The 14,972-nt window shown below is 48.5% G+C and overlaps 1 protein-coding gene across 2 annotated transcripts in view; it reads right to left on the minus strand.

The window, feature by feature from the left end:
* PRKG1 (protein kinase cGMP-dependent 1) overlaps nucleotides 1-14,972 on the minus strand; it is a 339,627-nt gene that overhangs the window by 24,741 nt on the left and 299,914 nt on the right. For both annotated transcript variants that reach the window (XM_056495519.1, XM_056495518.1), the window contains exon 10: nucleotides 1,008-1,104. In XM_056495519.1, coding sequence (XP_056351494.1) covers nucleotides 1,008-1,104 — 97 coding nt within the window. The remainder of the gene's footprint in view (nucleotides 1-1,007; nucleotides 1,105-14,972) is intronic.

The raw sequence follows: 14,972 nt of genomic DNA on the forward strand, positions 1-14,972 counted from the left end.
GAAAAGAAAGGTTGAGCACAAGCTCCTGCTCTAAAGCATCCTCAGCAGGTGACTCCTTCAAAATACTCATAAACAAAACAATCACACATTAAACCCCAGGAAGGGACCAGTGCTCCCACAGATGCTCTGTCCTCCACAGGATTTCACACCATCCAGGAACAGCCAGGAATAAACCACAGGGAACAACAAGCTGAGCTTTGCTCACCAAATTCACTCCTCACATCCCCAATAACCACCCAAAACACCTAATTTTTGCCCATTTCCCAATTCCCAGCTGCCTTCAGCTCCTGCAGGGTTGCAGAATGGATGCTCCCCTGAGGTTTGTGGTGGCAACAGAGACTCAGCTCCCCTTCTGCCTGGGCTTGCAGGAGTTCCTGACATACTGCAGCAGTGTCCAGTGTCAGAGCTCCTCCACCCTGTAACCCAACTCCCTCTCCCTGCTCCAAGGTTTTCTGTTGCCTTGGTGCTACAAACAGCTCTCCTCTTGCTCTGGCTCTGCTTTAAAGGAGACCTCTGAGCTCCAAAGACAAGCAGAGCAAAAAGCAGGATTTTGTCCTTTCCCTACAATTCTGCCCAAAACCAGGCCCTCCATGGGATGTATTGGCATGGGTCAGGTGCTGAATGTTCTTTGAGGACAGCCAAGTGCAACCACTCTAGACCTGAATAAAAAATGGGTAGGAGAGGCTTTCTACTGTTACTCTGGATTTGATTAAATAAGATTTTATGTTGCTCTTTCAATCCCAGCCCTCACCCAATTCTCCAGGTTGTTAAAGGCCATAAATCAATGTCATAAACCACTTAAGAGAGAGAAGAGCCTAGGACACAAATCCTTCTTGGCTACTACAAAGCATTTATCGGTACATTTTTTACATCTCAGGAAATGGAAGTCAACTTTCTTCACTACATATTCCCAGCAGATGATTTTTCTCAGGTTATTGGGGAGTGATCACAAAGGAAATAAAGGCAGCAGCTGTCTCAGCACATCACACAGAGCAGAGGTCACCTACCAGCTCCACTCTCCCGAAGCCTCCGACTCCCAGGGTGTCGATGATGTTGAAATCCGACAGTTTCAGGTTGGCAAAGAAGGCAGCTTCGGCTTCGTATCTGGAGGTTTTGAGGCGAAAAAACGGAAATTTCTTAGAGGTGCAAACCTGAGCCGCCCCCGAGCTGTGGGAGCCTGGGCTAGCCTTTACCTGCTGCACTTCCATCTCACTCTCAAAACTGGCTTTTAGCTCAGCATTCTGCTGCTCCCAGTCCCAGCATGGCTCTGGAGGACGCGGTTTTCCAAGGGGGAATAGCAAACATCCCTACTGAGGGTGCAAAGCCAGCTCCTGGCCCCTCAGTCCAGCTCCCAAGGCTACAGCTGGGCACTTTCTATCCATCTTCTCCTGGGTGGGGTTTGCTTTCAAATGTTTTGGTGTCTTTAAGGATTTTTGGAAGATAAAAATATCTCCTAGGAGTTTCTTGTGTCCACAGGCTGGCAGCAGTTTCTATAAATGTTTATTGGAAGTGGCAGGATCACCAAAGGCCCCTGGAGAGAAATCTCAGCCAGGTTTTGTGAAATCAGATCTGATAAGCTGTAAATGCCTGAAACGAATGACTTCAGTCACAGATCAAGATTCCTATAAGGATATCTTCACTTGTTCTCCTATAAACCCACTCAGAGCAGCCATCCCAAGCCAGGAGGTCCCAAAATCCTGGAGCTCTCTGTTTATCCCACAGCCAACTGCACCACAACACCAAGCCCCTGAGTAACGAACACGCAACTCCAACCCATGCAAGCCTCTCAGAATCAGCTTCCCATGCCTACCCGTGACCATAATCCCTCCAAAATAGCTCCTTGATAAAGTTTGGGGTATTTTTAGAAAGGCTTGGAGGGGAAATGGATGAGCAGGACCCGCCCCCTCCATGAAATGTGACATTCAGCTGCCGGACAGTCCCTGCGAGTGTCCGACCTCTGGCTGCGGGTGACTTTAAGGGAGAAGAGTTGGCTGGATTATGGAGGGAGGCCTGGAGGGTGCAGGGCTTCATTTTAGCTGGAACAGCTTGCAATTAACAGTAGGGCATAATTACTGGAGGCTTCTCTTGTGCAGGGTAACAGCAGTGGGAAGATGAGCCAGCATCCCACGCCCGTAGCCACCTGGGCAGCTTTGGGACATTCCCACCCTGGTTATTTCATTAACAGCATGAACTGATTTACTGACAGATTCCCTTCCCTCCTCTGCTCTATTTAAAACCTCATTGCTAATGGGGGCCAGAGAGCAAAACTCCATCATTTTCCAAGTGAAAAGGGAAACCTACAAACAGGAGCCCAACAATGTGAAAGGTCACAGCATGAAGCCCCAAATCTGAGGCAATAAAGGGCAATCCTCTCCCAGGGGCTGCTGTCAACAAATGACTTCAGCTCTGCTTTATTTTTTATGCTGTCACCAGATCCTATGGGTGACCTTGCTCCTGATGCATCCAACTTTGGAAGCCAACCAGCACAGAGCCCACTGTGAACTTGGGATGACCTTGTGTGCCACAGCTGCTCATTGATCCTTCGTGCTCATCACGAGGTGAATGCTGAGCGAGCCCTAAAAAAGGGTTTGAGTGTCCCCTTCCAAAGCACAGCAGTGAGCACCTCTTGTTCCCATGATGAATTTACAGAGCAGTTAAAAACTTTTCATGATTCCTTACTGCCAGGAAGATTAAATCCCAGCATGGAAAATTTCCTGCCAAAACACAAACAGATGTAAAATTTCAGGGCCAGGGTCACAGTTTGGATTGGAATGAACCTTCAAGACCATCTGATTTCAACCTCCCTGCCATGGGCAGGGACACCTTCCTGGATAAGGAAGCTGAAATCTTCTGGATTTGCATTGGAACATGTAAAAAAAACTATTATCTTGCTTAGAAAAGTACTTGCTGCATTCTTGGGATTGCTTCTGGAAATCCCTTGGCTAATTCCTTCTGCCACACTCCTTGGATTTAGTGAGTACATACAAGTGCAGCAAAGCAGATGAGACAAATTGGTTGCATTTTTTTCTAAATACAGTGCAACAAGCCTCCAAGCCCCAAAAGAAATGCCAAAAATATGCAGTGAAACCAAAACACAGGTAAAACCAAGCAAATAAGCCCTTCTCAGGTCTACTAACAACAGTCCCACTGGAATTTTGTTTTATTCCCAGCTACAAAACTCCAAGTCCACTTAAACACCAAATTCCTATAAATTAAGTGGTTATGCATTCCAAACCTGCTAAGCTGAAGGATAAATATCTTCAATAAAAATACAAATATTCCCAAGCTCAATGAGAAGACAGGGGTATGATCCTCACCATGAAGTTTAGAATTCTATCCAAATTCCTGAAGCTGAGCATGCTGCTCCCTGAACAGAAGCTCCCAAGGTTCTGCAGCATGAGCTCCTCACTCGACAGAACAATGATAAAAAACATCTGTGATGTTTGATTTTATCACCTCCCAAAGTAAAGAGGCCCTTTCAAGGCACTGGGAGGGCAGTGCTAAGGAATTCAGATGTTGACATATTAATATTTTTCCGTAGGAAAATGTTCCATTCTGGATCAGGATAGAGAATCTGCAGCAGTCAGGAATGTCTGGGATATTCACAGGATGGCTCAGGCTAGAAAGGACCACACCTGGTGTCACCTCCCTGCTCCAGCAGGGCCATCCCAGAGCACAGGGCACAGCCCTGTGTGCACACAGCTCTGCAACAGCCCCAGGGAGGAGAGCCCAGAGGCTCTGTGGGCAATCTGTTCAGGGAAGCAGTTCCACAGAACAGAGGTGGGGTGACAGGAGGGACAGCTGGACCCCACTTGTGCAGGGTAAGGTGGGAATAACTCATCTCTTTGTGGGACAAATCCACCTGTGCTGGGCCAGGGTGCTTTTCTCCACTTTGGAGATGCCACAACCTCCTGCCATTCCTCTTTAATCAGAAAGGCAATTTTATTGCAAATCCCAGCCTTGTGTCAGTGCTTGGAGACTTTCCAAATAATCAAATGCTTTTCTGACCTCTGGAAGAGTTCAAATTCCTGAATTAATTGATGAGAGGAGTGCTGGGAAAATGCCTTGGAGGCACAAGTGGCATCACAGGCACATTCAGTGCCACTCTGGAGCTGTGCAGACATGAGACCTGAGCTTCCTGCACTGGGATTTCTGGGCTTGTTGAAAAAGCTGTAATTAAGAAAGAGCCTTTCCCTGGATATTTTGGTAATTGTGCTGCTCATCCCAGGTCAAAATTCTTGGAAAATCTTAGCTGAAAGTGCACAAAATGAAAAGATACAGGGAATGTGTGTGCCAAAAGCAATGAACAATCTGTTCTTTAATAAAGAGCTTTTAAAATGAAGGCTGAGCTTTTCACAGGAGCTGGTGGGAGACCAGGAATCAACTCCCAGTGTGCTTCTGATGGGACTTTTTGCTTATTGAAGCAGGTTTTTGTCACCTACTGACACTAGCCCAGCCTTGGCTGAGCTCACAGCCCACTCCTGAAGCTGACAACAGCGTGGGGCCTCAAGAGCAGCACAGGAGATGTTCAGGTCTGAGCTAGGCAGGAGCATCCTGCAGAGCTTCCAAGCTCTTCTCCAAGATATCCTGAGAATCTGAGTGGCAGAAACCTCCTGAAACTTCCTCTGCAGGAGCTGGGGCTTGGGAGCTCCTTTCCCTGCCTCTAAATAAAATAACTGTTCCTGAGGAGCTGCCTTGCCTCAGCCTCCTCTTGGGCAGGGACAGGCACCAGGCACAAGACACCAGAGTAATCAGGGGGCTCAGGAGGAAATTCCATCTTCCAATATCCCAATCCTTTGAGATGGCAGTGCAGGAGCTACAGCCCAAATACCTGGGCAATGCTGTGCCCAAGGGGAGAGGAAATCCTGTGACTCCTCTCACTGCTGCAGGTTTCCCAGCATTTAAATGAGCCACTCCCTCCTAGGATGATGATTGCTCTGAGAGGCATTTCAAGCTTTGCCTCCTGAAACTATGAACAACAACAAAAATAATGAAATAATTGTGTTACCCAGGCAGCTGATAAAACAAGAACATGTGAGGAGCAAAGGTTTGCAATTACCCAACTGCTCAGCTCTCCTGAAGGAGCTCCTGATTCCCATCTAACCATGTTGGGAAACATCAGACATGTGTTAGCAAACTGTCATCTCCAGAGAAAACTTGGCTCCTCTCCACCTGCAGGCTGCCAGCCAGCCAGGAATTGCAACCAAATGGGAACCAACCTGATCTGAGCAAATGCCACCAGTTTGGGGGGATAAACCCAGAATTTGGGAGCCTTCCCCACTGACAGACACCAGCTTTGTTTAACAAGCTGCCTTTTATTGGTTTTTTGCTCAGCCTGGTCACTAAGGAAATGCATTTCTGAAGATGGAAATTATGAAATCTCAGCAAAAAAACTGGGGAAATTGGAGCTGCAGCACCTGGATGGCGATGATCAGAGCTAGCCTGCAAGGAGACACAGGTGAAATGAGCCTGAGACCCACAGGTGGGGTGAAGAGGGAAATGCAGCCCAAAACTAAACCTTATTTCTGTGCCCACTAAAAGCCCTGTCCTCATGGTTTTAAGATACAGAGAGATTCTAAGGGGGTTAGAGAATCATGGAATAGTTTGGCTTGGAAAAGACCTTCTACTAGACCAGGTTTCTCCCAATGCTTTCTTGAACACTTTCAAGACAGGGCAGCCACAATTTATTTCTAATTAAATGCTGGTTCACCTGATGGAGCACTTAAAAAAAATATCTGTGTAAAAGAAAGCAAAAACTCCCCCAAATCTGACTATTCTTACTCTCCATCTGATTGTCCTTATTTTTGCTGGGATGAAATGACCCACCTGGGTCTGGTCTCTCCATGGGACCGTGCCTGAAATAGTGTAAAACTCCCTAGATTGGATTTGTGCTGTGTGAAGTTAATAATGGGAAGTGGCAGGGACATGGCTGGAATTCCTGTCACCAGGAGGCTTCATCCTTGAGAGTGATGGAAGGAGGAGCAGATACAGCACATGGTGGCAGGGCTGCCACAGCTTCCCTTCCCTGCCACCTCCAATGACTCTGAAAAGATCAGGATCATGTCTTTCCCAGAGATTTGGGGCAGTGGGAAATTTAGGAATAGGTGAAAGTGAAAACAAAAGCACCTCATGTTGTGTCCACATGAGATGCTGAGCTTCAGCTGTGCCCTGTTTGAGGGGGCTCAGGCAGGGGACAAGAGGAGAGCAGGGACAGCCACAGGGCATGGACACAACCAGCAGGATCCAGAGCCTGGGAATGCCTGAAAGCAAATTCCTGGGAGGCACTGAGAGCAAATCCCTATTTCTTTGTGGTGTGCTGCCACTCATCCTTTCAGGGTGCAAACCCTTCTTATCCAGCACTGCCTGTAGATATCAATCCATTGGGTCAGGACTTCTGGGGGATGTTCCTTGACAAACCTTTGCAGCAGGAAAAAATAAGCAGGGCATGAAGCCAACCCTTGTTGGGGAAGGCCAAACCTGCTCTCCACACTTCTGCAGGATCTGAGCACTCACAGGTCTCCATGGATTAGCTGGAAGGGTGTGTGTGCCCCAAAATGCCTGTTAGGCAGAGCAGGCAGTGAGAGCAGGGAATAACCATGTCCTGAGCTATGGGGAAGGCCTCTGTGCTCCTTCCTCTGTGCACCACATGTCCATCTCCCTCATGATGCTCCAATGCACCTGGGAAGTTCCCAAAGATCCTTTTAGGAAAAGCATTCCAAAGAAAAGCCCAGCTCTTTGCCTGTTGTCCTGTCCATCACACACATTACAGAACAGCTGAGTTCATTCCCAGCTCTGGCACATTATTGCCATTTATGAGCTTGCTCACAAATTCACATCCCAAAATTATTCCAGGATATCTCCATCAATAATTCCTGCCTGAGATTAGCTGCCCTAACACCAATCCAGCCCAGGGAGGGATGGATGCTACAGTGCCACTCACTGATCCTGGCTGCTCAGAGAGGATTTACCTCCAGATGATGATTTGCCCTGCCCCAGGGAAGACCAAGAAGGAGAACATCAAACTCATCTTCTATTCTCTCTTTCTTTCTTTTTTTTTTTTTAATTGCCAACCACACCAAAAGAGTGGAAGGATGGAGCTGTGGCTGGATCCAGGGCAAACAAATGGGAATGATAACCCAGGTATTCCTTAGGTCAGATGTCCTCCTTCCAGCTCATCCTTCTGAGGTGGCTTTAACTCCTCATTTAGCTGCTCTTCTCACTGCCTGCCACATCTGACACCTTCAAAAATCCAAACCAGAGCCTTTTCCTTGGGATTTTCAAAAGCTATGTGCTGGTGGTGCTGCTGGGTTTGAAGCTGCAGCTGCAGGGACCATTGCATGGAAAAGAAAGGCTGGATTTCTTTTCAAGTCCATATTTTCAGGGCTGGGAACTTCTCTTGGATGCCCCAGCACCTGGACTCACAGCCTTTCACATCAGGAGAAAATTGCACACCCCCTGCTTCAGATTTTCTTACAGAAAGGGAGCTTTGAATGGCAGCTAAACCAGACATTAAAGCCATGGCATCTCTAACTTCCTCTGGAAGGGGAAGGAGATCTGAAGTTAAAAATATAGGGTTAAGAAACTCACAGCTTCATTTGTCCCTTCCCCTTTTTCAAAAGCAAATCCCTTTTCAGGGAGAGCTCAGCACCACAAACACAATATTGTGCTGTTGCAGCAAGCTGAGCTCATCCCAGGTTGGTTCAGTAGTTAAACAGAGATTTGCTGGAATTATGGGGCTTTGAAGACTTGGATATTAATGAACACACTGAAATGCAGCCAAAGGAGTCAGAAAGTGCTTCTCCTCATCCAGGCTCTTTGAAAAGTCTGGATTTTCTGAAGTGAGTTTTGTTGAAGCCCTAAATGTGCCAAGAGCTTGGTGATACCTCATGAAACACCTTGTGCTGCTGGGCTCAGTGCCTCCCACCCCACAGTGGGACCTCATCTGAGAGAAAACCCCTTCAAATGCAAATTTCACCCTTTTTTTCCCCCCAGATATTCATGTGGGATCCTTTCCACTTGCAACACAGAGAAGTGCATCACTCCCTTTAAAGCTCACAACAACCCCCAGGAGTTTAAGCTCCCAAAATCCCAACCCTCTACTCCCCAATTCCAGCACCCACATTGTGGAATTGTCCATTACACACCCACAAGATGCTGATGGGCCAGAAGAAGCCACAACTTTGGTGGAAGAGCCAAAAAAAAACCAGGATAGAAAATGCCAACTGATGGGAACTCTGCAGAGATCAGAGCCCAGGTGCTCCCAGGAGAGCACAAGGAGGGGTTTTAGGGAACACAGTCCCTGATTTTCCCTGGAAGTCACAGGGAGGTCACCATGGGAATGTGTAATTGTTTTCCAGATGCACATGTTCATCCTGGACTCCTTAGGAAACAGCTCCATGCTTCCAACAGGATTCTCCCCACCTCCTTCTCTGGCAAGTGCTGGATTCAGCTCTGGGTAAAACAACATTGTACCACTCCTCATGCCAAAATGTCCTGAAATAGTTCAAACAAGACACCCTACAGAATAGTCTGATTAAACTCCCCACATTTTCATCCATTTTAATTAAAAGGGGAGGAGGGAGGATGTGGAGTATTCCTTCCTCTGGTGGAGTTTCCTGTTCTGTGCAGTATTAAAGGATATTGCTTAAGGATGGGGGTTGTTCCTTCTCTTTTCCCTCCCTTTTTCCTGGTCTCATTGTTTTAACTCTGGATTATCTTAGCTGGAGGCCAAAGAAATGCCTCATGAGATCATATTCTATCCTGGCCCAGTGAACAAAATCCTAAGGAAAAGCAGAAGACCTCTCATGGCACCTCAAATGCTGCTCTTGAACCTTGACAACCTAATTTCATTCCAATGAACAGAATATTTGATATAAAATGAAAGAGCAGTAAAATGTTATTTATCAACAGCCAAATAAACATCCAGATCATGGATTCCTAGGGCAAATTTTGGTTTAAACCCCCAGCTTCAGCAGCATTTCTATGTGAGCACTCACCCCCCAGCTCCTAAAGGAATAACATAAAGACAGTGGGAAATAAACCTCCCACAGTGATCTTTGATGCCCTTGAATAATTTAGAAGGGGAGAAAAAGGAGTATTTTGGTCAGGAAGGAGACAATTCTCTGAATTCCCTCTTTTCTTCTCATTAGCTTTGGATTCAACAGTTGGATCTATAGACAATAAAATCTCTTTGGAAAAGAAAGCATCAAGGGTTTTTCCTTTCACTTTTCTGACTGAATTCAGAGGCAATACCTGCAGATCCCTTGGGGATTTTTTTCCTTTGGAAAACACCAAGAGGAACCCAGGCTGCTGTGGATACTCAGGAAAACAAGGATTTTGCATTAAAATTCCAAATGAACCCTGCAAAGGCAATAAATCCCAGCTACCAAACTGGATTCCAAGGTACCACTGACCAACACCAAAGGTATTTTAGGGAAAGTTGTTGGGATTCAGTGGGAAAGAGCCTCAGTTCCACCCTTGGAAAGCCAAACATGATCCAAGGAGCCCTTTTTGCCTCAGTCTCCAGGCAGGACCTGCTGGGGAAAGGTCACCACGGCAACGGCGATGCTCCTGTTAAAAGGACCTGGTTGCAGCTTTCTCCTCTTAAATTTTTTAAGGAATGTGGGGAACAGATCAATAAATTGATATGTCAGACACATTCATTGGTCCAGCTCGCTGTGTTCACCACTTACTGTGCATTTGTTCAAGTCCCAGGGGTTTCAGACAACTCTGTCAGTGTTTTGCCCTCAGTTCTTTTTTCCAATGGTCCAAACCCTCTGGGAGAAAATCCCTTGCAAGAGGGATTCCAGCTTGGCAGCTGCTAAAAGACAGAGCTCTACCTTGAGAGAATTTGTGTTCCTTCTGCAAGGGCTGTTGAGAGGCATTTAATGGAATCACAGAGTGATTTGGGATGGAAGGGACTTCAAAGCCCATCCACTCCCAACCCCTTCCACTATCCCAGGCTGCTCCCAGCCCCATCCAGCCTGGCCTTGGGCACTGCCAGGGATCCAGGGGCAGCCACAGCTGCTCTGGGCACCCTGTGCCAGGGCCTGCCCACCCTCCCAGGAACAATTCCTTCCCAATATCCCACCTATCCCTGCCCTCTGGCAGTGGGAAGCCATTCCCTGTGTCCTGGCACTCCATCCCTTGTCCCAGGTCCTTCTCCACTCCCCTGGAGCCCCTTTAGGCACAGGAAGGGGCTCTGAGGTCTCCCCAGAGCCTTTTCTTTGTTTCTGCAGCCTCTTCCAAATCACAGGATCCTGGGCTGAGGCTGAAGAGAGCTCAGTGGCACCTGGTGTCACCTCCCTGCTCCAGCAGGGCCATCCCAGAGCACAGGGCACAGCCCTGTGTGCACACAGCTCTGCAACAGCCCCAGGGAGGAGAGCCCAGAGGCTCTGTGGGCAATCTGTTCAGGCTGGGCAGTGCCCACTGTCCCCAGGATCCCCAGGACACTCTGCTGTCCCCCAGGTCCTTCCCCACAGAGCTGCTCCAGCAGGTGTCCCCCAGCCTGTGCTGGTGCCTGGGGCTGTTCCTGCCCAGGTGCAGGACCTGCATTTCCCTTGCTCAGAGGGGATTCATGTGTGACAGGATCTGGAGACATTCCTGTAGTAGGTGGGTGAATTATGTCTTCTTTCTCCAAAGGCTTGGGAAAAAGAGGTGACATGTAAGAGGAAGGCAGGAATGAGGGGAATATCACATCAAATCCTACTGGAAAAGTGGGAGCAGGCAGGAAGCAGATTTTCCCTCACACAGCAAGCACACAAAGAGGGGTTTGGGGCTCCCCTTGTTCACTCTGGCAGACAGATGGAAATGTGGGAAGAGCTCACTGAACCTGGGTTCCACATAACCAACCCCATCCTGGGACCTCCCTGCTCCCAACCCACTTCTAATTTGAGTTACCTGCTGAGATTTTGCTTTTTGTGGGAGCATCGCTTTGGAAACAGAATCAATGGCCTGGGCCATGCAGGTCCTTTTGGCTGCACATGGGATGGACTCTGCAGAGGCAGCAAGAGTTAAACAACTCCACACAAATAACCTTTACCTGGCAAAAGTCAGGAAAAGGCAGAAAAATGAAAGGTCCTTTTGGAGGAAATCTGGAGAAGCAGGAGAACCAAAGCACCTGTGCACAAACATCCAAGAAAGGTCTAAGGGAGAAGAACAGGAGAATTAGGAGGTCCCAGCTCTCAGGAAGGTTATTTTGGCACAGGGGAATGGCAGGACCATCTCTGGGATGACAGAATTACACCCCCAGAAGATGCTGGAGGCAGGCAGGCTACACCACACAGCCTGTCCTAAAAAAAAAAGAGTAATTTATTGTGATAAATCAGGTTAACAAAACAAATTACCCAGATCAACTGTAGATGGAAATTCCAGGAAGGAGAGCATTAGGATGGGATTTCTGGCCACCCAAAGGATGAGCAAGGGTGGCTGTGATCTGGTTTGGGTTGTAAGGGACCTTAAAATCATCATGCAATGGGCAGGGACAACTTCCACTTGCTCCAAGCCCTGTCCAACCTGGCCTTGGACACTTCCAGGGATTGGGCAGCCACAACCCCAGGATAGATAAGAAAAGATAAGCCAGGCCCAATTCAAAGTCTACCCTTGGAAGAACCTCCTTGTAAGAGAAAAAACATGATGTGGTGTGACCTAATACTGCTGGAGAGAGGTTTCATAGAAAAGCACCACTCAAAAAGTCACAAAAGGGAATTAGAAGAGCAGCTGAAAGAGCTGATGAGAATTAAATCCCAGCAGTGGCACATGGGGATCTGGACACAGCAAACACACCCAGCATGGATCTAGGAGAGGCCAGCAGGAATTTGGAGTGGCTGAGTGGCAGCAGGAGCCAGGATATTAAAAGCAAGAGCACCCTTCAAATATTAAGTCATTTCGTACAAATCAAGAAAGAGGAAAGAAAAAAGAACCAAATCATGTCCAGTTGAAAGGAAAAACACCGTAAGACAGAATAAAAAAAGGCAAATAACAACTTCAAAAGGCTTCAAACCAAATAAAAAACCCTTTCTGACCACAGCAGCAGCACGAGCCTGGCCATGGGCTGTGGAGACCCTACAGAGACCCTCTGGAAAGAGCCCACCAAGGAGAACAAAGCCATGTGAGAGAAGCTCAGTGCACTTTTTACCCCTGGCATGGACGTGGGGAGACCCTCCCAGCACATCTTCCTTCCCAGGGAAGCTCCAGGGGAACCCCATTGAAGTGTCAGGAGAGAACCCAAGTCAACCAAGGGACCAGATGGGCCTCCCCCAGCACTTCTGTGTGACCTCCAGGATGGAAGTGGCTTTTTGATGGGATCCAGAGCCCTTTGGTCCCCTAAAGCCAACATCTGTCCTGACAGAAGCACTTGACACATGGATAAATTGGAGTTCTTTGGGGAAGAGCCAAGGCTCTTCCCAAGCCTACTGGAGCTCTTTGGAGTCCCCAGGCACATGGGGAGGAGAGATCTGCTGGATACATTTGGCTTGGATTCCCTAAGGTTTGAAAGGCTCTTACAGAAAGGATATAAGAAGGGTCTGTGCATTGATTAAAACAAAAAAAGTTCAAAATAGGAAATGCATGGCTTGTTTTCCTAATGGAGGAAGGCCAGCAGTGCTCAAGTCCTTCCTGTTGAATATCTTTAGGGATAGATTTCTCCTTGGAAAAACAAGAAGAAGTAAAATGACAGCATTGGTAAAGGATATGAAATCACCAAAACCAGCAAATAAAAACCCAAGGTGAAAAACTGAGCAAGGAATTAAGACACTGAGGGACATGGTGATACCTACACTTGAAATCCTGTAAGAATGAAGTGGAGGGAAAAAAATCCTACATAAGCAGGTGGTGATGGTCATTCATCCACCTTTACTGCCCTCACCTCAAAAGTTAAGGAGTAAGGTTGGAAAAGGTACTGGAAAGGGATGGTGAGGAGGATCTGGACTGGATTCTGTGCTAGGGGAAAAGACAACTCTGGCAGGAGATGATCAAAGTTGAAAAGGTCAGGGTGTGCCATGGAAAGCAGCTGTGCAGATTCAGGGAAGAGAAACCCACCGAGGAATGCTCAAATCTATGGACAGCAGGAAGTGCCTGAGTCCCAAATCACTGGAGACCAGAGGCTGCCAATTAATAAATCAATAATCACCTCTTTGCTCTTCTCCCAGCTCTAGACACCTGCACTGAGGCACTTCCAACAGATCTTCACAGAACTGGGATAAACTGGGAAACTCAAGACCCTCTTTGTAGTGTCTAAGAGCATTAAAGCCCAGAGCTGTGTTTCCTAGCCTGCCCTGGAATCTGTTTGTGTCTGACATGGTGAGACAGGAGCTGCTCAATCTTACAGCTTGTCTTGACCAGATAAAAGGAAGTTCTTATCAGGCATTTATTTATTTAACACATGGCAGCCAGGCAGAAACAGAGTTCTCACTGCTTTGCTGCTGCTGCGTCGAAATTCACTGCAGAGAAACTCCCAAGTGCTCTGACAACACTGGAATATTATTCTGTGCTAATCAGGAAGGGATTAGAAAAACAAGGAACCAAAAAAATCCCAGGTAACTCCTTGGTTGGGAAAAGGATGCAAGCTGGCTCAGCTGGGGAATCCAGGCACCAAATCCTGCACATCCCAGCAGTTCAACATCATCCCTGCTTTTCTGATGGAGCACATAAAACATCTCCTATGCACTCAGCTTGTGGAGAAGGGCTTGTGCCATCCCAGGAACTGAACTTGCATGGATGAGTTCCCAACTCTGGAATTTTGCCCCAGCTCTGGAAAATCCAATGGGATACAGGCACAGCAGCAGGTCTGGGGTGGGAATGAAGAGGGGACTAAGAGCTCTGGTACACAACACCAGGGGCAGCTCAGAGGATCAAAAACACTTCTGAGGGTTTCCTAGCATCCATTTGAAGGTTCCCATCCCTTATCCAGCACTTTCCCATACTTCCACTGGAGGGCAGGAACATCCCACGTTTCCAGGGACAACCCTTTGCTCACTGCCACACACCCTCAAACAGCCCTTGGGGACACTCGTGTGCTCCTCCACACTCTCATTTGGTTTCTATCCTGCTTTTACAGAGCAGCTTCGTTTTTTATAAAACATCCTAATTATTTTCATCACACAACTGCAGCATTCACAGTTTGCTCCCAGTGTCCCACTGCCTCCCTGCATCACCTGCAGCTCTGCATGGTCCCCTAATTTCCTGACATAATTTTTCTGTGGGTAGCCCAGTTATACTGGAATTCCCTACATCTGCATGGAGCAGGAGATTTACACCCTCACTGCTTCCTCAGGAGACAACAGAACTTTTTAAAATGTTTCTGGCTGGGAGTGTGGATGTGCTGGAGGGCAGGGAGCCCTGCAGAGGGATCAGGACAGGCTGGATCCGTGGGCTGAGGTTCAGCAGGGCCCAGTGGCAGGTGCTGCCCTGGGGTCACCCCAAGCCCTGCAGCTCCAGCCTGGGGCAGAGGGGCTGGAAAGGGCCCTGGGGAAAGGCCCTGGGGGTGCTGTGCCAGGGCTGGACAGGAGCCCAGGGGAGCCCAGGGGGCACGAGGCCAATGGCCCCTGGGCTGTGCCAGCCGTGGGGTGGCCACAGAGCCAGGGCAGGGCTGTCCCCTGGGCTGGCCCTGCTGAGGGACCTCGAGGGCTGTGGCCAGAGAGCCCTGGAGGGGCTGGAGCGTGTCCAGGGAAGGGAGCTGGGGAAGGGGCTGGAGCCCCAGGAGAGGCTGAGGGAGCTGGGAAACGGGCTCAGCCTGGAGAAAAGGAGGCTCAGGGGGACCTTGTGGCTCTGCACAACTCCCTGACAGGAGGGGACAGCCAGGGGGGTCGGGCTGTGCTGCCAGGGAACAGGGACAGGACAAGGGGAAACGGCCTCAAGCTGTGCCAGGGGAGGCTCAGCTTGGACAGCAGGAGGAATTTCTGCATGGAAAGGGTGCTCAGGCCTTGGCAGGGGCTGCCCAGGGAGCTTTGGAGTGCCCATCCCTGGAGGTGTCC

The sequence above is a fragment of the Oenanthe melanoleuca genome, chromosome 6, assembly GCF_029582105.1.
Source record: "Oenanthe melanoleuca isolate GR-GAL-2019-014 chromosome 6, OMel1.0, whole genome shotgun sequence".
Taxonomy (NCBI): Eukaryota; Metazoa; Chordata; class Aves; order Passeriformes; family Muscicapidae; genus Oenanthe; species Oenanthe melanoleuca.